Source organism: Sinohyriopsis cumingii, chromosome 10, assembly GCF_028554795.1.
Source record: "Sinohyriopsis cumingii isolate HCF-2022 chromosome 10, ASM2855479v2, whole genome shotgun sequence".
NCBI lineage: Eukaryota > Metazoa > Mollusca > Bivalvia > Unionida > Unionidae > Sinohyriopsis > Sinohyriopsis cumingii.
In genome coordinates, this window is record NC_142970.1 from 100115100 (window position 1) to 100139870 (window position 24771).

The window sequence follows — 24771 nt, forward strand, 5'->3', positions numbered from 1 at the left end:
GTAGACTCGCAAGTGAAATGCAACTCGCAGGAAGTATCATTTGCGTTTAGAAATTGTTCAAAGGCGGGGACAGTGTTCTGGAAGCAAAGATGCAATTGATCTCCTGTGTACGTTTTGTTGTGTGCACTATTTCTCATCTCACTATGCAAATTATTACCGAGTGCGTTATACTATTATCTCATATATTGCACGTATCTAATATCTCTTTACATGTTTTATTTTTAGCAGTACATTAGTGCTATTGAATATTCAGTTTTACTGTAACCATACAAGTTCTGATCCGAAAGAGTCCAAATGTAGTTTTCATTCATCGTAATGGTTTTGGCATTGTTAGATTCATTCAGGATACTTTTGATGACTTACATGCAGCTAAAGCGTGGATGGTAAGTCATAGACACTTTTCTTTGATCATGTATTTCCAGGCCCGATGGTATGGTATCAGAAATTTGAGTATGCTATGTGCCATTGGCTACAAAAAGCAGCAGAAGACAGACTGGGCGGTGTCTTATGTAGTCCCGGATGTTTTAGTTTGTTCAGGGGATCGGCTTTAATGGATGATAACGTTATGAAGGTCTATACAATACCTGCAGCTGCAGCAATGGAACATGTTAAATGTGACCAAGGTTTACCTAATTAATCAGATTCATTAATTAATCGCATTAATTGCCTCTGGGGTACTAGTTCATATACAGCAAACATTTAAACTGCAAAAATTCAATTTAAATATCGTGTTAATTGCAACAGACTGAAATACATTCCACTGTTTTCTTAACGATTTTAGAAAATAATATAGGTCTGAATGTCATGCTAAGAAACGATTCCAGTAAATACAGAAATGATGACATTTGTTCGCTCTATTAAAGAACAACGTTTTTAAGCAAGTATACAACATAGGGCAGCAAGAATCTAAATCTTTGAAAACTATCCTTGACATAGTAAAAAAATCTGAATGTAACAATTGCAAAAACGTTCATGTCAAAAAGAAGTGTCACGCAATACGTGCAAAAACAAGTTAGATCCCGCCAAAACGTGCGTTATTCACTGACATCATCTTTGACAAAACAAACGAAATAAGCAATTCCTATTATATAAGTTATACAGCTTACTAAGGAATACATTCACCTGACATAGATATCGGCACTCATATATTAGTTTTTGAAGAGATTAATTAAATGGATTTCATACCCAAAATGAACTTGGTGAATATGCTTAGTTTTTATGATTTGCTATTATTTTACTAGATTGCTCCCCCGGCAATGTGTGCATTCTAATGACTTTTAAAACAAAAAGCGCCAATAATATAAAAATGATCAAATATAATAAATTCGTACTATAATTGAAATGATAATTTCTAAGCATTAATCTCCAGGAAGTCAATAACAATGTCTTGTTCGCGTTTCTAATCAAACTGGATTTGCTTTTTTAAAAACGGCATCCATTTTTTGCGTGGCTGCCTTTATTTCTTTCAGACAATAGTAGTGATGCAATCCATCGTCTTCAATAAGTTATGTATCTTTGGAAGTTGCATCCACTTGAACAAATTTTCATAAGATTTCAACGGCTAGCCGTTTTTCCATTGGTTCAATTGATTTATTGAAATATTAAAACTAGACATTGCAAACACTACATGAAAATAAATGAACCTCTATTCATGTGTGGTCCCAAGACCATCACCCTTCAATGAAAAAAGACGTCCCCAAGAAAGGAAAACCGACAATGATAAGACCCTTGATTATACTGAAAACTCTTCACTGGTTCGAAACGTGAACAGGATGAAAGTATAAAAGCATCCCAACCCTCGGAGCGGCAGCAAGGTTAAAAATTATAACTTAATTAATATAATGGCTAAGCTTGTAAAATTTGCGCTTATTTTATATCTGTAATGTTATTTTCTCTTACAATCGCAAGGGGGAGCTGCGTGGGGGAGGTGGCGAATAATATGGTCCCACTAACCATCCAGATTGCATGTGGACTGCATTTTACCTTGAGTTGTTATCCATTGTTTACCACTAATTAGTCACATTTAGTGACATTGTTTAACTTACAGAAGAACTTGTCATAACAAAATATCTGCATTATATAAGTGCACGAAACAAGGATTAGATTTGATTTAATGTTAATCTGCAACCAACTACAGGCGAGGATAGATGGCTGTGCACCCTACTTCTTCAACAAGGTTACATGATTGAGTATGTCGCTGCATCAGACGCATTTACAGAGGCACCTGGCAAATTTTCCGAGTTTTTCAACCAAAGGCGCAGATGGTCTCCTTCGACCGTGGCAAATATGCTGGATCTGCTGTTGAACTGGAGCCATGTGGTGAAAACAAACCCAAATATTTCCAACGGATACATGTTCTACCAGGCTTTTCAAATGATAACATCTATCTTGACACCAGGGACAATACTTCTTCTGCTGGTTGATGCACTTAACGTGGCGTTTCCTGGTTTTCCTTACTGGGCCGCCCTCCTGCTCACCCTCATTCCCATTGTGATCTTCATTGTTATTGCCCTCAATTTGAGCTGTGAAACGCAGGTAACATTTTATATCGGCTGTGTGATTAAATAAATTGGTATTGATAATGAAAAAGATTGATAAGAGACTTTCACACACTCACACATACACATACAGATCGATAGATTGATAGAGAGAGAGAATGAGAGAGAAAGTAAAATGGATTACACATATTTTCCACTGGCAGATTGCTTAATCGTTGCAATCTAGAATAGAGAGCACAAACTTGAACTAAAGGTAAAAAGAAACAGAAACAATGAAAACAAATGGAAGATATTATCATGGTTAGCATAAAATCAAAACCATGATTTATGATGATGTCGGTGGTTTCGATGTTTCGTCGGTAAATATAAATAATAAGAGAAGATAATATATATTTCCATTTGTTTTTACTCTACGAATATGAGGCACTTATGTATATTAGTTTTTAGCAAATGTATTTTTAAAGGATCTATAACTGTTTCTCTTGAACATTTCTTTTGTTCTGCTTTTGTTCAAACGCTGCAAAAACAAGTTACAAAAGGTGTGCTATATATCAGGGATGAAATAGAATAAAATATGAAAACGTATAATAAAGTGTACATGCTAATGCAATCAAATGGTTTACTTGTTATCTCAATGGTTTTATTCTTGTTCACTGATTGTTGCGAAAAACAAGAATTTCGAAATGGTAAAATTGCAATGTAATGTGATGTATATGCCTCAATGTTAAAATCATCATACAAATACACTATAAATTATAAAAATCCTTGCCGGCGTATTCAGCAATAAGGCCTCGTATCGAAAGCTATAAAATATGGAAACATATTCTCCACATTTGTTTGCATTTCCCCCAAAAAATGTTTTTGGAAGTCGTCGTAATATATCACAGAAATGAAGCTATTTGCATTTTGTTTTACAAAAGGTCAAGATTGGTTCATTCCTGGGGATATGCTACTCTCTTGTAATGATGATCACCATCGTCGGATTGGCTGTACATATTGGCGAAAAAGGCATTTGCTCTATCACAACAGTGTATCTCATATTCGTTGCTGGAGTGTTTATCATATCTGCTGTGTTGCATCCGCAGGTAAGAATAATTTCACATTATATATTTGGACCGCTTAACCATAGTTAGATTACGATGCTTTGATTTGTCAGCAATTTGCTTCATTTTATAATGACTTGTTTACTCAAATCGAGATACACCAACGTAGCTGAAACAATGAAAATGTCACTGCCAATATAAAACAAGTACACTATGGTATAGCGATGTCCCTGTTTGAAATAGTCCCTTGAAGTAGTTTAGTACAGTTGGTAAACATAATGTTTGACTACATTAGTGCAGATATATAAAGAGACTGATTACCACAAAGGATACGTAAATATATAAAGGAAAACTTATTTCGTTGCAGGAAATTTCTTGCATCATTCACGGACTCCTGTTCTTCGTTGCAATTCCTACAGCGTCGTTGCTAATGTTTATCTATGCTTTGTGCAACTTGAATGTAACTTCTTGGGGTACACGTGAGTCAAGCGAAAACTCTTCCATGGCAAAGGACAAGAGTATGACAGGATTGGTCTCAAATTGGTTAGGCTTGAGGTGAGTGACTCATAATGGTATCGACAACCAGTTGCCAATGTTTAAAGGATATGCTGCAAAACTTGTTGTTAGAATAAAGACCTGTGTAGATGCACATTTGCAAATGCCATCCCAGATATATTGATTTACAAGCGGGAGTGCTCTACCGGGACAGCAATAACATTGTAAAGTAGGTTTTAGGTTAAATTCTACCATTTATCTACACAAAGGCTTATTACTAATTAATTAGGCTTGACAATGATTAATTACTTTCAGTCAGTTAACGACGTTCTTTCTTGTATCTTCCAAACACAGACTGGCTTTGGATCTTGTAACATAAGGCCTACATTAAGAATTTACTTTAATTATAATTGCGGAAAGAAGAAAGCGTTTCACATCAAAACCTCCTGTAAGAACACATTTGTGTAGAGATTTTCTTATGCATATATTTTGCTTTGAAAGTCTGATAAATTTATACAAAATTGTCACAAGAGAATTTAGTGATCATCTTTAAATGCTTGATACACACAAATACTATGTTGCTTCCAATGTTGACGTGTATCGTTTATCCTAGATTATACGCATTACGTTACACGCTGAAAAATAATTGTATGAAATATTTATATTAGAGAGTCTCGTGATATAAATAAAATAAATTAATGTTTGGTATTATGGAAGAAGTTGCTCTGTATGTTAACTATGCTTTTTTAAAAATCCTAAGCATGTGACTTTCTAACTCTGTGGCAAATGCGTATATGACAATTAATTATATACAATGACTAACGTAGAAGGACGGGCACATCTTGAAACTCCCTGGAGGGAACTCCATCTGTATAACATAAATAATTGAGAAAAAAAAATCGAATGAAGGTTTGTGAGCAACTGAAAAAGTTATTATAAGGTAATTCCTAATATAAAGACGGAGAATACGAAACTTATCACACAGTCATCATCTAACCTCTTTCAGTGGGCAGGTCTCTTTTTCCGGTTTCTTGTCCCGATATCAACAATATTATATTTTTGACAGACTTTAGTCCCATCAATTTACGGTTTCTCCTTCTTTTCAGTCATTCTTAAATGTATTCTTTTAAAATTCCTATGGAAACAGGGGTTATTTTTTGCACTGCCAAGAAAATGCATTTCACTGTGGCTCGGAGCCCCGAGTGGCCGAGTGGTCTAAAGCGCTCAACGTTCCTGATCGCTGCCATCTCACCTCTGCGTGTGTTCGAATCGCAGGCTCGGCTAACGTGGGTACGCGAGAATGCTTGCCAGTAGTTTCTCGTGGGTCGGTGGTTCTTGGTGGGGTTTCCCAAGTTTCTTCCTCCATCAGATATACTGGCCGCCATGTATAGCATATCTTGTGTTGAAAATGGCGTTAAACCCTACAACAACAACAATAACAACAACAACAACAACACTGTGACTCACTAAGGTCACCTACGATAACTACTGTAAAGATCCAGGGTGAATACAAAATGATGCTCTAAGTAAAAGTGGTTCATGCTACAGTAACAGACAACTTATTGGTAAAGATAGCCCTCAATCAGACCAAGCCTGCGATTGAAGAAGCGGTTGGGCTTATGCTATCCGGATACCTGTTCTAGAGCTATAATTGTTACAGCAGGGCAAGGGCAACTAATTTCATTCCCAATAACATTATGTTAATGTCTGCCAAAATGAATGACCAGACAAACACTGCGCTTTTAGTTTTCAAAACCCTATATCCTGCGTAGGTTCTAGATATAAGAAAGACCCTGTGACATCTCAACATCAACATCCCAGTGTACACGTGCGGAGTGAGCGACACAATAAATTTGGTTCCAAGTTCTCGGACGACGTACGAAAAGGAGAAAAGTAAGGTGGGAGCTATAGCTACAGCTGAAATGCTCACAGTATTTCATCTTCACATTAGTGCAATGGGAGCAATTCTTCAAATAATATTAAAAGTAAACCCGGCATTATACATTTCATCACACTTGGGCTGATTCCTAAGGTCCTAAAGTAATTGGCTGTATATGACAACAAGGCAAACGCATATATATATATATATATATATATATATATATATATATATATATATATATATATATATATATATATGCAAGAATCATTTTTACATATAACATACACAAACTGCTGCCAAATATTTTCAACTGTCTAGTTCAGGCACCTTACGTCTAATCCACGTGGTTTTCTCTTATTTGCATCGTAGGGTGTGGCCATTCAAATCGTTTATCAGGCTCGTAAGCGGAAGGAAGTTGCACATCTGTGGTTTAGTTAGTGACTCTACCTAATCCTGATAAAGGTACTCTACCTAATCCCGTTAAATGATGGAAGCATAATTTACTGATGATAGTAGTTCTAATCATTCTGGGTAAAAAGGTTATACTCAAAGCATTAGGACGATGCAGGAAGTTAATGTACAGATTGAAATACCAGCCTGATTTTGCATGACATATACAATGGGGAACTGAGCATCGCTGGTCTAACTTCATCTTACACAAAACGAAATATACGCTTAATTTAAAATCCTCTTTTGATAATTTCTTGTAAGGCGTTTTATGTTATTTCGTAGATATTCGGGCTGCACGTCACAATCGGAAGAAACATCAAGAAGACTGGAACAATTAGAATCATACGTACACCACCGTAAGAAACGTAACCAAAATAGTAATGCAGATCAAAATATTGAACCAGGGAATAAGGACACAACGGCGGTGACAGAAATGATGCCACAAAAAGACAGTCTGTCTGACGAAATTCCACAAGAACGTCAAGGTATTATGCACAGTGTCATTCAACATAACTATATGTTCAAACTGGAACCGCTCTTAAAGTAGGGCGATATATGCATTGCATTTGAACAGAGATGTTCATGAATCTCTCAAATGCAAAACAGATTATGTTCAGTTATTAACTTTCTTTACTTTGTACAATTTGGGTATTAAGGTAGCAGTATAACGCTGTATTTCATTTCACTTATGATACATGCTTATTGCACAAACACCCACACACACTCCCGCTCATTGACCAATATTCCATTTTATATACGCAGATTGAAAAGCTGGGCAAAAGTCAGCATACCAATATGAAGTGTCATATAAACCATGATGATATATAATTAGATAGACTATGACAATTTTGAAATGTTTCCTCTTTGGGTCAAAACCAGAAGAGTGTAAACAATTGTCAAGCTTTTACTAGACACGTTTTGCAATATCTGTTGTTGGACCCAAAAACGGCTGCAACATTTTACAAGTGCAAACAGCGTAATTTAGTTTATTGTCTGTACATTTTTATCTAATTTGCGAACGTGGGAACTAACAGCAATAAGATTGTTTTATGTTGATTGTATTCTTAATATCTATATGAATCAGGTATCCGTATGAAAAGTAGACTTCGCTGAGGTTTTTTCGTAGGACACATCTCTCAACATTATATACCGGCTGATTTAGTGATAATGCAAATACAAAACTTCCTTCAAGCTACAATATTTACATTTGCAAAACACGTTTATTAACTGAACCTTTGATTAATAGCATTCCTGTTTACAAGCCAAACACTGTTTCAAGTCTGTGAACTACTAGATAGTGTCGTAGTCGTTATAGTCTCGAAAGACTATCTCATCCGTGAGTACAGGCAGTTCTTCTTGTTGCACTGTCGACTCTTTTCGTAAAGCGTGTATATAGCCATAGGAAACAATATTGTTTCGATCCTATGGATATTGTAGTGTCATTGTCAAACATATTTAGCAAAAAGATATCGTAATAAACCATGTCGTAATATGAGTCAAACAATAAGCAGCCGATGAGACACTCGTAAGCTGGGCGAGGTACGCAGTGCACATAATAACACTTGCCAGCTGTCCTGCAATGCTTGCGGACAAATCGTTTAGATCGACATACTTTGGGTAATTGCGAAATCGTGAACATGTTTATTACATTTGGGAAATGTTGCAGATCGGTCCTAATTTAGTGTGGTGCCTGTATTACTTATAATATAGTAATCCTAACTAGCATCGTATAATATACAACATATTAATGATTATATTTTCTAGCGTTTGTTAAATCAGACCCATATAAATGATTTATATACAAAATAATCGAGATATCTTATATGATAGCTTTATGACATTGTAACCATTCAAAGAATTTCACATACTAGGCCTACCCGTAGACGAACAATATATGTATTTAATTTGAAGTAGAGAGTAAAGATTACAGTCGAGGACAAGGTGATTTTGATATTTGAGTACATGGGACACAATGTGTGTTCAAGAAGGTCAAGATGCAGTCATTTCCATATACCAGTTTTACAAGTAAAGTATATGCGGATGATCTAAATTTCGAAATACCATTTCGAATTCTTCGTATGGTAACCAGATCTATACCTGAATCCAAAGACAAATTCTACATATAGGGAAAGAATACCTCGAATAAGAACGATTGCAAGGTTCGTATTTTGACTACAATGATTGATAAACCTATTGTAAAAAGTTATAATAATTGACTTGAAACAGATATATTTAGTTAGTATTTCTAACGATTTCAATTTATTCACTAGAATGGGTCCAGCATCAAATTGTATGATTATAGTTTTATACGGCATTTATGTAGTGAACACACAAACTCTGACACAATATACATATTTGTTCTAACATATTTGTTACATTAGAGTTTCACAAAACTATCAAAGGTCTTCAAACTGCAGCATTTTAAAAGACTGCAGTGAAGAAAAAAACAATTATCATGTATTTCTACAAGTTCTTTTCGGCTAGTAGAGCGTCCGTCCCTTCGAAGAACTTTTTATCTCTTGGTGGACTAGTATTATTTAATGCCCACTAAGACCTAACCAGGGCATGACAATTTACTAGGCACTGAAAGAAGAAACAATATACTACACGATTCGCATACATCGACTATAATATGTTTATCAATTATGACCATGTTAGAAGATAATAATTATGGCATTATAATTCACCTCAGCAGCATAGGGCGTGAAGTAAGAAAATAAAGCTCCTGTGTGTCCCGTTATGTCCATAATACTCCTTTTACTCAGTGTTATCGAACAAATTATTTTAATGAATATATATTTTGTCTTATGTATATCACATGAAGCTTGATTTTTAGATACATGTTGCAAAATCAAAAGATATTCCATTGCAGTCAGTATCTTATGTTTTACATTTTAGTCTAAGTGAAACCAAATATATATCTTATTTCGCAGGACACCATGATGTGGAAGTTAGAGCAAAAATTGTCATAATCATGCACATGAAATTTAGTTTTAGTAATAATAATTACACCATTTTGATTGTAACTTGTGTCTGTGTTGAATATTCGTTCAATGCTTACCTTGATAATTGGCACAGTTCAAACGATTTTGTCTCTATTTGTACCTGTGTATTCCTTTACCTTGCAATCGACAGTATCACATTATATAGCTGTGACTTATCACTAATTACACAAATTGAAAGATTTAGCTATATAAAATCAGTGACATTGGCATTTTTATAAGAATGGTGGTGCCTAATAATCGTAAAACTAAGTGAAATTTGCCATTTAATCAATAAATGTTATAATGACAATGCATGCAAGAGATCTCTCCAAAACTAGATAAATTTCAATACTTGTGTGCGAAACGAAGCAAATTTACCTAGTCAAACCATAGCTGTTTCTGTTTACGTGCTATCGGCAAAGCGGACAGCTGGTGGAAATAATATACCAGAGAAGCATTCTCATATCGTCATTAAGAAAAGTATTTCCTGATTATTTAGGCACTCAATGCTGCTATTTTCCTTTAGGGTGTAGAAAATCTGGAAAAGAGAAATGGCTAAAAGACAAAATGTTGCATCCAGCAAAGAAGACAAAGTTACATGAACACGAGCGAAAGTTCTGGAAGCGAATGATCAGAACATATCTCTACCCACTGAATCTCACAGAGAAGCAAAAGGAGACAATACACAGAGATCTCACAACACTGAGAAACAAATGGTGTCTGTTCTTCTTCCTGATTAATGCAATGTTTATCTGCGTGGTATTTACACTCCAGCAAGTTGCGTCTCAAACGAAGAGGCTTTCTATCCCACTTCCGTGCATTACAGGGAGCGGATATGTGGAGTACGTAGGACCTATATCTTTCGCCTTCATGGTGGTGTTTGGTATCGTGCTTTTCTTGCAGTTCGTCTGCATGCTCCTTCATCGCTTTGGAACTCTTATCCACATCTGCGCACGAACAACTTTATTTGGTTCAGACGATCCCAAAGAAGAGATTAAGATTTTGTACCAGGACTTCTGCAAGGAGAGTCCCGAGAATCCAAAGAGTTCATTAAATCAAGTGACACCCATAGGTACGACAGCGAGAAGAAGTGTATATCAGTAATCATGCTATCATAATTAATTCTAAAGAAAACATTTACATGAATTGAATATATGTTTATACCTTACTCCCACCAACACTCATAACCAAATATTCTAACATTAATTTGACTTGAATATTTTACTTTTAAATAGCGACATTAGAGTACCAACACAGATCTTTGGTGATCTTGTAAGAGTTTCCAGTTTGGTCCTAGTAAAGTAGTAATTAAAATAAAATATTGTATTCCAACTGAAACAGGCAGATAAGCCTTGATTAAATAGCACTACTTCTTGTGTTAATATTTTATCAAACGTTATATTTGAATCAACATAGATACTTCCACCATGACAAAAGCACCAATTCGTAATAATAGATATTTTATTAAGGACTAATTTATATATATTTATATATATATATATATATATATATATATATATATATATATATATATATATATATATATATATATATATATGCAGACACAGAGAGAGAGAATTATAAATATACACCAGACAAATCGGAAAGTGCTATCCCTGGATTATATAAAAGAATGCTTGATAATAGTAGGCATAATTAATATTTAATGCAAATAATGCTATCATAGAGGTTAGATAATTTTTAATTCGTACTCTACGGAGATTCGAACCAAGTCAGCGGTTATCGCCTTGTTTGCACACACAAGCTAAGTACGCATCACCAAAAAATGATGCAACTGAATATGTGTTATATGCACTCGTGCGTAGCAGACACACTCGCATGACGACCTAGTAATTAATTCTCATCTATCTGCACAGTCATTCTGGATTTCAATGAAATAAATCAATTTGTATAGAATTAGTTACATATAATTATAAATATACACTAGACAGTACGGAAAGTGCTATCCCTGGATTCTATAGAAGAATACTTAATAATAGTAGGCGCAATGAATATTTAATACAAATAATACGATCATACAGGTTAGAGTGCATATCACAACGATTGAGTTGAATCAATTTTTGGTGATGCGTGCATAGTCGTGATAGAATATGCGGTGGTGTGTGCAGACAAGGCGATGGGTTCCGTATACCCGCGGATCTTGGTTCGAATTTCCGTAGAGCACGAATTAAAAATTATCTAACCTGTATGATTTTATATATATATATATATATATATATATATATATATATATATATATATATATATATATATATATATATATATATATATCTTATTATGTTACATGTTTAGGCTCGAATAAACAGTAACACAAGAAAGAGTGGAAGCAACAAGCTTTGAAAAATATAATAATTTATTTCCCAGGAAAAATTCTGTAGAAATGAAAGAATATGATCTTACGGTTTTAAGACTCAAATCCAAGAATAATCATCGAATACAATTTTAGAAGTCCTAATTCTAAAATGTTGTAATGATTTCAAGATCAAGTCCCGACGAAGAATCCAAGCTGAAAGACGATGACGTATGCTGTAACCTGTAGTGTGTTGAAGTCTACAGTTCCTTGTAGAAACAAGAAATATCACTCCGGTTTCGGAGATCCGAAATTTATTTTTATAAGATACGTCTTGTTTTAAGAATTTCGTATGAGCACACTATATTTCCAGGAAAAAGAGAATTAATCCTTTTCAATCCAAACAATTTGAAAAATCTCCAAACGAAACAACAGTCACTTTCCAGTGTAAGAGCCCAACTGAGAATATTTATCCAAAACAAAGGTTATATCGCATTTTAAAACGCAGTTTCGAAAATCCCGAAGTTGCGAAATCGAAATGGGGGTCACGTGCTCATGTTTATATCACGTACGCCTAACGTGACCAGAACGAAAACCAATCATTTCACTCTAAGAAATAAAATGAACAAAATGTTTATATCTTAAACCACGTAGTCCTATGATGACCTCGACAACAAATAATCATTTTAAAATAACAATAGAACTTATTTACGTGACTGCTACTAACTTTGAATCAAGGTCAGGATCCAGGTCAATACCAGATGTTTACTAAAACAAAAAGTCAAGGTCAAACTATTTTCTGAAAAAGTATGAGTTCCGAAAACAGAACCACATTATTTTTGACATATAATGAAATTTAAAAAAATAAAAAGATTTTGAAACTTGCAAACAATTAAATCAGATATAATTAAATCAAATATACATGACTATATATATATATATATATATATATATATATATATATATATATATATATATATATATATATATATATATAACAGCATTATAATTATTATTATTACACAGATAGATTCCGTGGTGCAGCAAAAGAAGTTATTATGAAACAGACATTTGCACAAAGGATGCAGGCGTTGGTCAACTTTACGAACCTCAAAATGAAAACTATAAATAAAAGTGAATACATAAAGGCCATACAGAAACAGTTTCCAACGTTTTCTGCAACGTCACACAGAGCCATCTACAGACTTTTGAATGATTCATCAAGACAAGTACGAATGGCAAATAAAACATCGAAGGAACCAGAGGTAGGTTCCACAAGCTATATATATCTCATACTTACATTTTGTACATTATTGTAAGCATATTTTCAATGACTGGCGGCAGGGACAGGTATAAACTGACGAAATTGTTCCACGAGAAATGATGTCGGATATGTTAATCTTAAGATCCGCAGACATTATTTGTATAAGTTATATGGCATTCTTGCAAATACATTGTATCACTAATATATAAATAAGGCTTTAGTTTTCCTCTGTGTGACTATAGTTGACGTTGCTTAGTCTCCTTTAATGTTTTGTTATTGAACTGGACCGTTAATTTATCCAAGGTTCTTGACGATCGCACAAAACGATCACTTTACATAGTAGTGGGCTATAGCCGAATTACGTGTTAGGAATCGTTCATGCTTTCTTCAGCGTCATTAGTATGTGCGGGCACCATAGGAAGTCATGTACACTGTCGAGTCAACAATGGATGGTCAAACGTCAACCATTCCGCTTTATACGCCTCAAGCGTGGACGCGAAAACATCCCGTTGATTTTTGTAGTAACGCTAGAGCTAACATAGCCCAGAGAAATAGAGAGAGGTAAAACAGTACATATTCATACATTGTCCTTTTTATTGAAAAACAACATTTTCAAATAATACATTTTTTTATCACAACAACCAACCAAACAATACAAATTCAAAATCAACAGGTCAACATTTTGTTTCAAACAGGAACTTATTTGAAAGGTTGAAAACGTTGTGAAGTCAAGCTTGATTTAGGTATAATTTCGCCATTGATGCACACTACGTTTCCTAGCTTAAGACAAGAGATAAACTTAATGTTCGTAAAACCATCTTTCTACTATTTCATCATTTTTCGAAGAGTCACGATCAAAATAAGTCACTAAATGTTCTAAGGGATATTTAGACTACTAAAATAAAGAAAATACACACAATATTGTCCACACACCAAAGAATCTGTGCCTTGTAATTTCACATTATTGATTTTTGGGAAAGTAGACGGCCACCCAATGGGTTCCTGGGACATGATTATCATCGGTGTTGATTACATAAGCTTGAATGTCTTTAGGTTTGCGATAAGGAAGTTCATCTTTAGCGCGCACGAGAGGATTCCAGGAGGTGTACGAACTGTTTTTTCAAAGATAATAACGTTCACAGGCATCCATTTTGTTTCCGCAGGTAATAATGAGTAACCAATTCAATACTGACCTTTAGATTGAAAATCTCTGTCAAGTAAAAACTGTTTGCTTCGTCAGTGGAAAGACAGCTTCGATGCGACGGATCTCCAGAGGAGTCCATGTAGGGGATGAATAGACACGCAAGTCATTATACCACTGATGCACCACTGCTTTTTCCGAGATGAGACCTCAAATGTCATAAAGATATTCTTCCATTTTTTCTTCTTGTCTCATCATCATGCATTTATCGTGATGATTTTCACTGGGATGATCATTGTGACACCGATTGCAATGTTTCTGGGGCAACTCTGTATTTTTTCAGACAGCTGCTTAGCAAAACAGGGAAAGTTGATCTTCGAATGGAAAATGGTACTGCTTCGATTCAATCTCAGGCGGATATCCACTCTATTCAGTAAATACTTGTCTTGCAACTACATGTCCGAAATGCAAACGATCCATCAGTTTTAAACGAAGACCTTGTAGGATTTTCTTTCGGCGGTCGTTAAAGCCCACTTTGGAAGGTTCGTCAGCTTCTGTCGCGGCTGTGTTGTTGAACTTGTCCTTGTCTGCCGTATCAGGTTTCCATACTGCAGAGGCATCCAGATGAGTGTTCTTTGTCGTCTTCATACGTCAAGAGTTTTTCGAGGTACGTTCGGTAAGTGTAAGTATCCATGCTACTGATAACCAGTTTGTTATTCAAATACAAATCCTGGAGCGGAGACGTCCGTTTGGAGAACATTTACTCTAAAGCACAAGTAACTGCTATTCAGATCGATGTAATCTTCGGTATGTTCTTTGATATCAAATTCAATGGGACTGAGGTCGTTAAAGAGGAAATAAAACATTCGCAAGACTCTCAGTACCTTATTTTTCTCTCCTTTCAATACTCAAAGACGTGTAATTCTCTGATTCTTAGTCTTTCTCGCAACGTGTTTGTGAACTCTCCATGAGTGTCTTCGCCGTGTCTTTCTACATTGTCCTTGCTCTGGCGTGAAAAATGAAAGAATGCCTTGCACAACAACGTGCAGCGCATTTATAGGAGTTTATTGGCGAGCCAAAATGTCTTTTGCAGTTTGAAGCAACATAATTTTGCATGCTCTCAAGAAGGCTTCTTTTGGGGTTTGTTTGTAGATAATGGCATGTCGGGGAAATTATGTTCCTTGAGTCAAAGTGGCATCTTTAGATGCATGCAATCCTTGCGTTACCATCGGTTTCAAGACCAGAGCACCGAACAAAACACAGATTTTAGCATATCTCCTAAACCATGTCCTCGTTATCAAGCAATTGCTTGGTACACAGGATGCATGACTTGCAAGTCGCTATTGAATCATTTTCGAAAATTGAGTTTCACCTTGACTTTCCCTTTTGACAATGGAGTATTTTGCCCCAGGTCTCCTGTTATACCAATTTTGACACTGTCGAAATACGACTTGATGATGGGTAAATAGGAAGGATATACTAATTTGCCGTAAGCGCGATAGGTGTTTCCACCTTCCTAGTCATTAGTCACTGCACAATCCACTTTGAAAGGAATGACTCGCAGTAACGCCGCAGATGTGTTCCCCACCACGTTGTACTCATACACAGTGGAATGCACAAAGATGAAATTCAATCCTACATTCAATCCTACAAGATGACAAGTATCTTAAAAATCACTTGTTGCTGAAGATACTAATGTCAGGAGAAATCTTACCATTAGATAATTTAATCTTCTCTGAACACAACATGTCAAACAAACTGGGATGGAAAGTGATGGACAACGTTTGGGCATCCATAAATTCCATCAGCAGGATACAAGCAATTGTGTGGCACTCGATCGTGAAACTTTTGTTATTAGTTTTGCTCAGGGTTGTTTACCAAATCCACTCCCCAATGCCCTTCTTCGTCCAATTCGATGGTCTGAGGTAATTTGGCCGTGAAACAGCACAAGTTATTGTAGGAAAACACATCCATGGAACTACTACTGGGTAAAGTCAAATAAAATTGGTTATTCATGATTCGAGAGTTATGCTTTCTGAGGAGTCACTCGCGTTCAAAGGAGTTTCAAAAGAGAGTGCGGGTGTCTGATGATGAGTAAATCTAACGGTGTTCAAAAGACTTATGCACCTTCTTCCTATGACATCCACGCGGCTGCGTCTGTCTTGATCACTAGAGGGTGGGGTGGTGGTGGCCGTGACGATTGGCTTTCCATCGGGGTCTTGAAATCTTTCAGAGTCGGCCTAGCTGTTTCGTGTTAGCTTTCTGGTGAAACACATAAAGACGTTGCAAAGCTTTGCCGTACCGTTGATATTTTTCCCTTTCTGACGATCGGTAGGATCGGTACGATCCATCAACGATTGCAATCCGTGTTCTAAATGGGACATGTAGGTCAGATCAGGATTGGGTGGTAAATGCTCTTGCCAATGATAGAATTACATACATCGTTTGTAGGACATTAAAGTCAGATCCGTCCTTTCATGAGATTCCAACGTACACGTATGAGATCATTCCACAAAAGAGGTCATTTTATCTTCTTATCTACCCCTCTGAAACACTCACACAAGTTCTCCCACCATTGCACCAGTCAGTCCTTTGATTAATATGGGCGAAAATCCACCATGTCCCACCATCGTCTTTTTCTTCCGACCAATGGGTATTTTCTTTTTGACCGTTTGGCGAAGAACGAGTCCACGCTTGGCTAAGTGTTCTCTCTGATGCTTGGACAAAGGTATATTTCCTTTTATGACATTCAAACAAAATTTACACTGTATCAATGATGTCTTTCGAGACTGTTTGAATGAGTTGTTTTCGCATGGGTGAAGTGTATTTGAACAAGACCGCCAACACATCCCAATGTTTGTGTACACAAGGAGGCAGTCCTTTCATTTTCATTTTTTGGGTGAAGAGTGATGGCTTCTTGGGGGGGATATCATCTTTTTTGTTCAGGAGCAAATACACACTCAAGTCAGTTGCACGACACACGTCCTTTTATCCTCTTAGTAGACCAGAATCTTTTAGTAGGGGTCCCGTGAACATAGAGGAATGAATAAACCATCCCTTTTTCACCAGCCTTTTCTTCTTTTGTCATAAGGGCATTTTCGTTGGTGAACGACGAACGTTTCGATGCTTGGTTAAGCATCTTTTCTGATGTTTGTCTAAACCACGAGACAGTCCTTTTCTTTCTCCTGTTTTGGCACGAGAACGCCTATCGTAGTGTGCACTTCTTTGGGTACACCACAATCCAAGGTCCGGCACAGCCCGGTTTATACTGAAATACATCTCAAATGATTTTAGGTACGTCATATCATCTTCACATAAGAGTCAAATGGTTACATACATGTCTTACATGACAAGCACAACGATCAAAATTCAATGCAAACAAATCACTGTAAACCATTTTTGAAGAAGGTAATGTTCTTGGAGTCTCTACACATACATCTTCTTAAGTATCCCGAGTGGTTAAAAGTTTACAAATCTTTCCTTCTCGTAGAGGTAAAGTATCGAAATGAAAACGCAACGCTTTTAACAGAGTCTTTCGTGCACAGTTAATGGAGCCACCATAAGGTTTTTGTTGTAGGTACTGTTCGTAAATGGTCCACAAGGAATCTGCTGGTAAACGAAATCCCAGAAAGGAAGTAACTAATACACATACCACAAGCCGTCCAAAATTCAGACGAAACAGTTCTAGCGAAAGGATTTCGTAATCATCCAAAGTCTGAATAGTGTCATTGATTTCCTTACACGGAATATGTTGTATCACTATTGATAAAGGTCGTGGCATGGTAGCAAGCCATTATTTCCTCTTTTGTTAAAGGTAATATAAATAGTGTCATACAAAAATCAGTAATCACAAGGTCGTGACTAATATCCTCGTTTATATGTGTGACTGAAGTGGTGTCCACCCATAATCAGTCTTCCTTTTCTTGGGTAAAGATCGTAGTTAAAAATGGAAAAATGATTTTGAGTTTGCGTTTCAATTGTATTTTGTCAAACTCTTTGAAAATGCGTTCTGTCAGCTCCAGAGGTAGATTCTGAATGTGCTCTTCTCAACAAAGCATTCATAACAATGTTTCTTTTGTAAGTAATAGATGTACTTTTTGCACAGAAACGCTTGTACTTCAGTGCCAAATCGAAACTTTTGAATCACTATCTCACACACCACATGTCGCACATGAAAAGTTTCCTCTGAGGCAATACTAATTCTTGTAAAGGTTTGTTGTAATCGTCCAACGCTTCCGATGCAATTCTGTGTAGTATTGACACCTTGTAGGTAGAATGAGTAGCATCCAAAGCCTTCTGAATATCGGGTAGGTCATCAATGTCTGACCATTTGAACACTTTCATAAGAATCACTCCTCTTAAAGCATTCAGTTACGAAGGGTTCAAACATCAGTGACGTAAAGGATGGAATTGTTCTTTGCGTTCTATTTGTATTTTGATTAACTCTTTGTAAATGCGTTCTCTCAACTCCAGAGGCAAACCACAAATGTTCTCTTGCAAAGTATCCATGCAGATATAACTGGGGTCCCACTAAAGGAAGGTAGTGACAGTGCGGAGTCCATCGAGCATGTTCCAGGTAAGCCAAGTCTCTCTCCTCCCACTCGTGTAGTGACACACCACAACTGAAGCACTTGACTTTATCACCTTCTTCCAAGTAGATAAATCAAGCTCCGGCTAATTCTTCGAGGTTAGGTCCTACCAGATAGTTTGGCTACTTTCCTTTGAACGCTTGAAATCGACTTTCATAGTCGCAGTATACAGACAATCGCACAGGGAAAGAATATTCTTTTTTCACAGGGTCATTTTGATGAAGCGATGGTGGAACCCGACGTAGTTTGCTCAGATATAGATTATATACGTAGGGTGTTAGCTGTAAGGTATTATGTTGAGGATGTAAACCAGTAAAGAGACCACGAGATGTAGTGGCAACTATTTCGCATCCGTAGGGTTTTACACGCACAGAATTACTTTCTATGGCATATGCAGTAGTCATAGCGAAGTACCCATGTAGTGCTGAATCGCTGATGTCTCATCGTACTGCATTGCTGCAATCGCAAGGCACAGCATCGCACTCGACTTGATCATCATTGAACTTGACTTGTGTCTGTGCCAAAGGGTTCCAATATCAGGGTGTCCATATGGTAAAGTGACGTGATTGGGAAGTTGGACTCGTTTCTGTTAGACGATTTGGTTCAGTTTTACTAAGGGTCGACTGACGATTTGATGAGTGCGTAAACGGACAATTTTGTGAGGTTCGTAGCTGGTCATTCTAAACTTTCAATTCTCTACAGACTGCAAAGCTTCCTTCAACACGCTAAAGTTACTACTTGACTCGTGCGATGATTAAGAGTCACTCCTTTGACTACACTCAGTGTGCACTTTTCTCCAGGTATTCTTAGCCGTAATTTTTAAAAAGCTTAGAATCTTGTCTGGAAGTAACGCGAAGGTTCTGCCACATATTCCGCCTTGGGTAAAGAAGGTCGTTGTGCCATTTTGCCCCCAAAACAATTCAACATCAATTTGGTAAACGATCGTCGTCCTTCGATTTTCTCCAAGGGGTTTAAAGTGAGGCATTCCTAGTCAAAGCATTACTCTTAAAATTTCTTTTGGTCTTCTGGAATCTGGCACCCACCAGGAAGGAGAGCGGCTGACGTTTTGTTTCAGTTTTAAAAAGCATTAACACAGTCCGCGAAAATCCCTTTCTGACTGTTGTTGTCTTTTGGTATTGTTCTGTCTTGGGAAAAAGGTAAATTTCTTGCACTTCTACCAAATGGTACCTCACTTCAAGAGCACGAACAAATTTCACGCTGATCCATGTTCCTGCCTATGCACGTTCTTTGTGAGTGTGATGACAAGTTTGGTCCTGGTTACACATTTCGGCACAAGTGCGACACAAATGAAACATCATTTTCCTTGGCAATGGTAAGGTAAAATGGGATGGTGCAAATCGGTGATAAGCAAGACTTTGCACTTGGTCAATCCTTTGTATTGTCGAATATTTTCCACGTCGATGTGTTCCGTCAGCAATTGTGGGCGAAGTGCTGGAAATTGAAGATATTTGCACCCGTAAGAATACAGCAAACACGTCCAGGTATTTGATTTCTTCACCTTTCTTCTCATCCGCGTGGTACAGCAAACATGTGGCATTCTTTCGTCCTCCATACACACTATCCCGTTGGTCAAGAGGGTCCAACAGCTTGTAACTTAAAACGATCCGTTTAAATTCAGGATTGGTTTTCAAACAGTGATCGTACTCGAATTCCCACATTTCAACGACTTGGTATCCTTGATGTTCTAACTTCAAGAGTAGCTGACAAGTGTCCTAGTACAAGTCTTCCATAGTACGTTGTAAAAACTGAATTTTATTGTTACGTTCAGGGTAGTAGTTCGGACATCCGTGAAATTAACATCTGTTAAACTCGTTCGCGTTGATAGAATTTTCTATTTCCCAATTATCCACCGAATACGTTCCAATGGTCTTTTCGCCTCCTCCTTTTCGGGCATGTTGGATTCATTTATCTTCATTTTTGCAAGTAATGCAGCCAGCGTAGAGCCTTGTCCGAGTATAGACGTTTGACAAATTTGGTAGTTTGGGGGCGTATGACAGCCAGGGTGCTCTCAGACATGAGTCGTTTGCGGTACACTAAGTAACACGCTTTGGCGATGGTACAGGCTTCATTCAAGTGGTCGATCCCTCCGTGTTGTTTTAGCAATTCTCGAAATTTTCCACAGAAGGGCCGTAAAATGTCCACGTCGGATAGACAATACTTTAACATTTCTTCCTGAAAGTCAAAGAGTCCAAGGCTTGAGAGTGGTACCAAACGTACAACGCTTCTTTTTGTTCGGTGAGCAAGTTGGCGGGGTCGGATTAATAAAAATCAGGCAAATGTGGCAGAACAACATGATGATTGGCTTCGGTATTAAAAAAGTGTGGAAAATATCCTTGAACCATTTTGGTCATTCCTGGAGTTTTAGGTATTCGATTCAATGGCATGGCCAAGTAACTCATCGAATCCTTAAACTGTATGGGAAATGATTTTGGCTCCGTTCAAAGTAACTTTAGGACCTTGTTCCGTATAGCATTTTAGAAGAACTGTCCATCTTATCCTATGAAACGTTCGATGTTCTCTTGATTCCAAATCTGGTCGATAGGGTCTAAGATCCATTGGGCGAAATCGGCAAGCGTGTTAGGTCTGCGAAAGACTTTTTCTCTTCATTCAGGAATCTTGTTACGATGCGGGCAAGGAAAAACGATAGGTTTTTGGATGCGCTTCTCGCACGCTCGATGGGATACGGAAATATTAGGAATGTGAATGCTGGTCTCTTGCATGCATTCGAAATTGAGAAGGATGAAATTTCCTTTATTTGTGTCCTCCTCCTCCGCCTGTTTATAATGGTAAATTTTAATGTAGCATTCATGTTCCAAGTCCACCATTTGGCGACAAATGTGACATAGTTTATTTCCTCGACAAACGTGCGCCTTGGCACTATTGGTATGTATGACGTGTTCACAAGTAGAGCAAAGTCCCAACAGTTGGTAAGCACTTTTCCGCTGTGAACCTTGCGTCATGAGATGTTGTTGGTAACAAGTTGGGCTGACAAATGTAAGCTGACAAAGAGGGCAATGCACTTGTTCTTTTCCTTCGTCAAGACAGGGTTTAGGGCTAAATATCCTTGACATTTTGATCCGCTATGCTTGTGTGGCTCTCGATTGTTATAACCATAGTTACATTTCTGACAATAATAACTATATCCGATGAATGCGGTGATACTGGTAATGACATCGAAATATTCATCGTGATGATATATGTGAATGTAGTTTCCGTCTTTGAAAGTGTCGCCTTGAATCAACAGATCTCCAAAAACTTCTTGAATGTGCACTTTCAACGTGAAGCGTTGAGCAAAAACGTCTTAAAATATTTCATTTCAGGAATGCCACAGGGCGTGTATTTGGATAGGCCAGATGGCTGTAACAGGAGTTCTGCTTCTCTTTGTTGTTTGACTCGGTTCAATTTTCGAATGCTCTCCTTGGCTTTATTCCATTCTGCCTTATCGTTCTTGTCGGCATATGTTCGTCCCACGACGATGGCACGCGTTAAACACGTCTTCTCTTGAGTGTTGTTAATCTGAACGATGCTTTGTTTGGTGCTGCGAAGGTCTTCCGCCAATAACACCTTTTGAGGTTCGTCCCATTTCGGGGGAGAAACGTAGTCTATTCACATTGTAGCTTTTCCATCGGTGATGTGAAACTGGCCGTTGGACTGCTGCACGTGTTTAATTTTATCGATGACTTTGGAAGGTGTCAATTCTGCTGCGCTGCTAAAAACGATCCAAATAGGTGACGTGATAAATGGAGATTCTCAAGTGATCGTCTTCTTTGCCTTGACTTTGTCTTTTCACTATGGTTAACAAGGAATCCGACAAATCGGTAATGAAGCCATTTCTTTCTCCAACGGTACGTCTGACTTGAAATATCTAAACTTCACTGTGTAAGTGTAGGCCATAGCTCTAAATTTTCTGGAGGAGCGGTTATCCGTCTCTCGAATGTGGTAATATATTTTGGGTGCAACTGGTGGACTTTGGCTTTGAGTAGACTCTCTGAGTCTGGGTGCTGACGTAGAAGATGTGGATTCAGGCTCACTCTTGTGGTATCTTTCTTTTCCTTTCTCATGGAAATCTTTCTATCGTTTCATCTAGACTTCAAAATGGCCATTGACTAGATTTTACACGCCACGGACTATATATATATATATATATATATATATATATATATATATATATATATATATATATATATATATATATATATATATATATATATATATATATATATATATATATATATATAAAGAGAGAGAGAGAGAGAGAGAGAGGGAGGGAGGGAGAGAGAGAGAGTAAGTGAGCGTCTTCCTTCAGAGTATTCATTTAACTGTCAAGCAGTCAAGATGATAGAAGGATAAACGCAGATGGAGCTTCTGATCAAAGCTTTGCTACATGTCATGCGAAGGTTTACTTCAGAGAAGGCGACTGACTACTCCCCCTCTGTTGGAAATTAAAATCAAGATACTTGATATATCTGTCAGAAGACATGCGTTGAGAGGGACATGGATCAAGATACCAGTGATCATGGTCAGGAGAAAGGACATTGTTCTTCAGACTACCCTAAGAAAAAAGAGAACTGATCATGGAAACAACATGAGGAGGAGAAGGCTTCCAACAAATGAAGAAGAACACTGAGAAAAAGAGGAACCCATAACAGTCCAGAAAGAGACAAAAAGAAGACGAGAAGGAGAAAGTGAAGAAGAGTTAAAACCTGGCTGTGAAGAAATTCAAATGCAGAAAGAGAGTTAAAAAAGAAGAAGCAAATGAACTTTTGGTGACGTGTTGTGAAATTTCATTGTAACTTCTACAAGAGAATATACCATAAAGAAAACCTAATTGTCTGTTGGTTTTGACTTTTTATAATAAGGACATACACTCACACACGTCCATCATCATTCAAACATCATGGGGAATAAAGGATTTAAGTTTTACCTTGATCTGCCAAGTTTTGAGAAGTCACTCTTTCCTACAGAGGTGAGTGGCCTTGAAAAGGACCGTTGGGTGGTTGTAATAAAAGAAACGCAGGAACTGGAGGCAATGAGCTTTAACTGCCTTATACCTTTGCCACGGTCAAGTCCTACTTCTTCACTGACTACTGTGAATGATTTGTTAGTGGTCACTGCTGCTGCTGGTATCGGAGGGATAGTCAGCATAGAAGGAGTGCTAACTGGATTGGAATGTTTGGCTCGGGAAGGTCTTTTTCTCTTGGGTCGAGTTAAAGAAGTCTGATACATTTGTCTCAGATAGTTTATCTTTGCCAAAATGTCTAATAGCACAGGGACCGATTGACATTCACTGTCCTTTTCTTTCTCTTCTTGGCACTTTCTTTTCTCTTCTTCTTCCTCTCGTTATCTTCTTTCCTCTTCTTCTCGCTGCTGCTTTTGAATGGCAAATGATTGTTTTGCTTCTTTCTGCCGTTGTAAAGATTCTACAATTTCTTATTTCTGCCTGTCTAAAATCCTCGACTCGAGGTAAGGAAGGACAAGGCTGTGGTGATACTGGTACCGGTACGAATTCATGCGAAGAGGAGAGAAAATCGACTACATCTATTTGGTAGCCGCCTTGCCATCATTCCTCGTCTCCACTGCAGGCTCATCCCAATACAATCGTCTTCTTAGCTTCCGTCATGCTTCAACTATGTCGCATAGATTCACTGCGCATAGACGCTAGCGCACTTAATGAGGGTATGTGACGTCACACGTAGCTATCTTCTGATTGGAAGACAGACTTCGCGCTCTGCATGAATTTTGTAACGCGAGTTAGGATTGGTGAAAGAGGTCAATCAGTTTCGATCCGCTCTTAGGCTATAAATACCCGCAGCTCTCCTCACTCAATTCACCTGTTCTCATGACAAGATGTGGACTGACATAAAGTCGTCTACCCTCATATCGGTAATGCTGTTCAACCCAAACTGACCCATGTATATGAAATCATCATTTGCTATCACGAAGATCACAGATACGGCTATATGGAAATGAAAACTTTATGTGGAAAGACAAGGCTATCTGAAGAGAGTCTTGATGTGCGGACACGCTGTCAGACGAAGCTCGAGGAAGAAAAGACCCGTGCGATGCTTCATATGTTAACAAATGATATTAACA

General features: G+C 37.4%; 1 protein-coding gene across 2 annotated transcripts in view; it reads left to right on the forward strand.

Moving 5' to 3' along the window:
* Positions 1-24771, forward strand: part of LOC149790721 (chitin synthase chs-2-like) — a 44353-nt gene that overhangs the window by 15626 nt on the left and 3956 nt on the right. The window contains exons 14-20 of one of the 2 annotated variants that reach the window (XM_089972770.1): positions 423-623; positions 2138-2535; positions 3419-3583; positions 3909-4096; positions 6651-6853; positions 9879-10424; positions 12690-12928. In XM_089972770.1, the coding sequence (XP_089828896.1) occupies positions 423-623; positions 2138-2535; positions 3419-3583; positions 3909-4096; positions 6651-6853; positions 9879-10424; positions 12690-12928 (1940 nt within the window). The remainder of the gene's footprint in view (positions 1-422; positions 624-2137; positions 2536-3418; positions 3584-3908; positions 4097-6650; positions 6854-9878; positions 10425-12689; positions 12929-24771) is intronic. The other variant, XM_089972771.1, reaches the window with a different exon arrangement.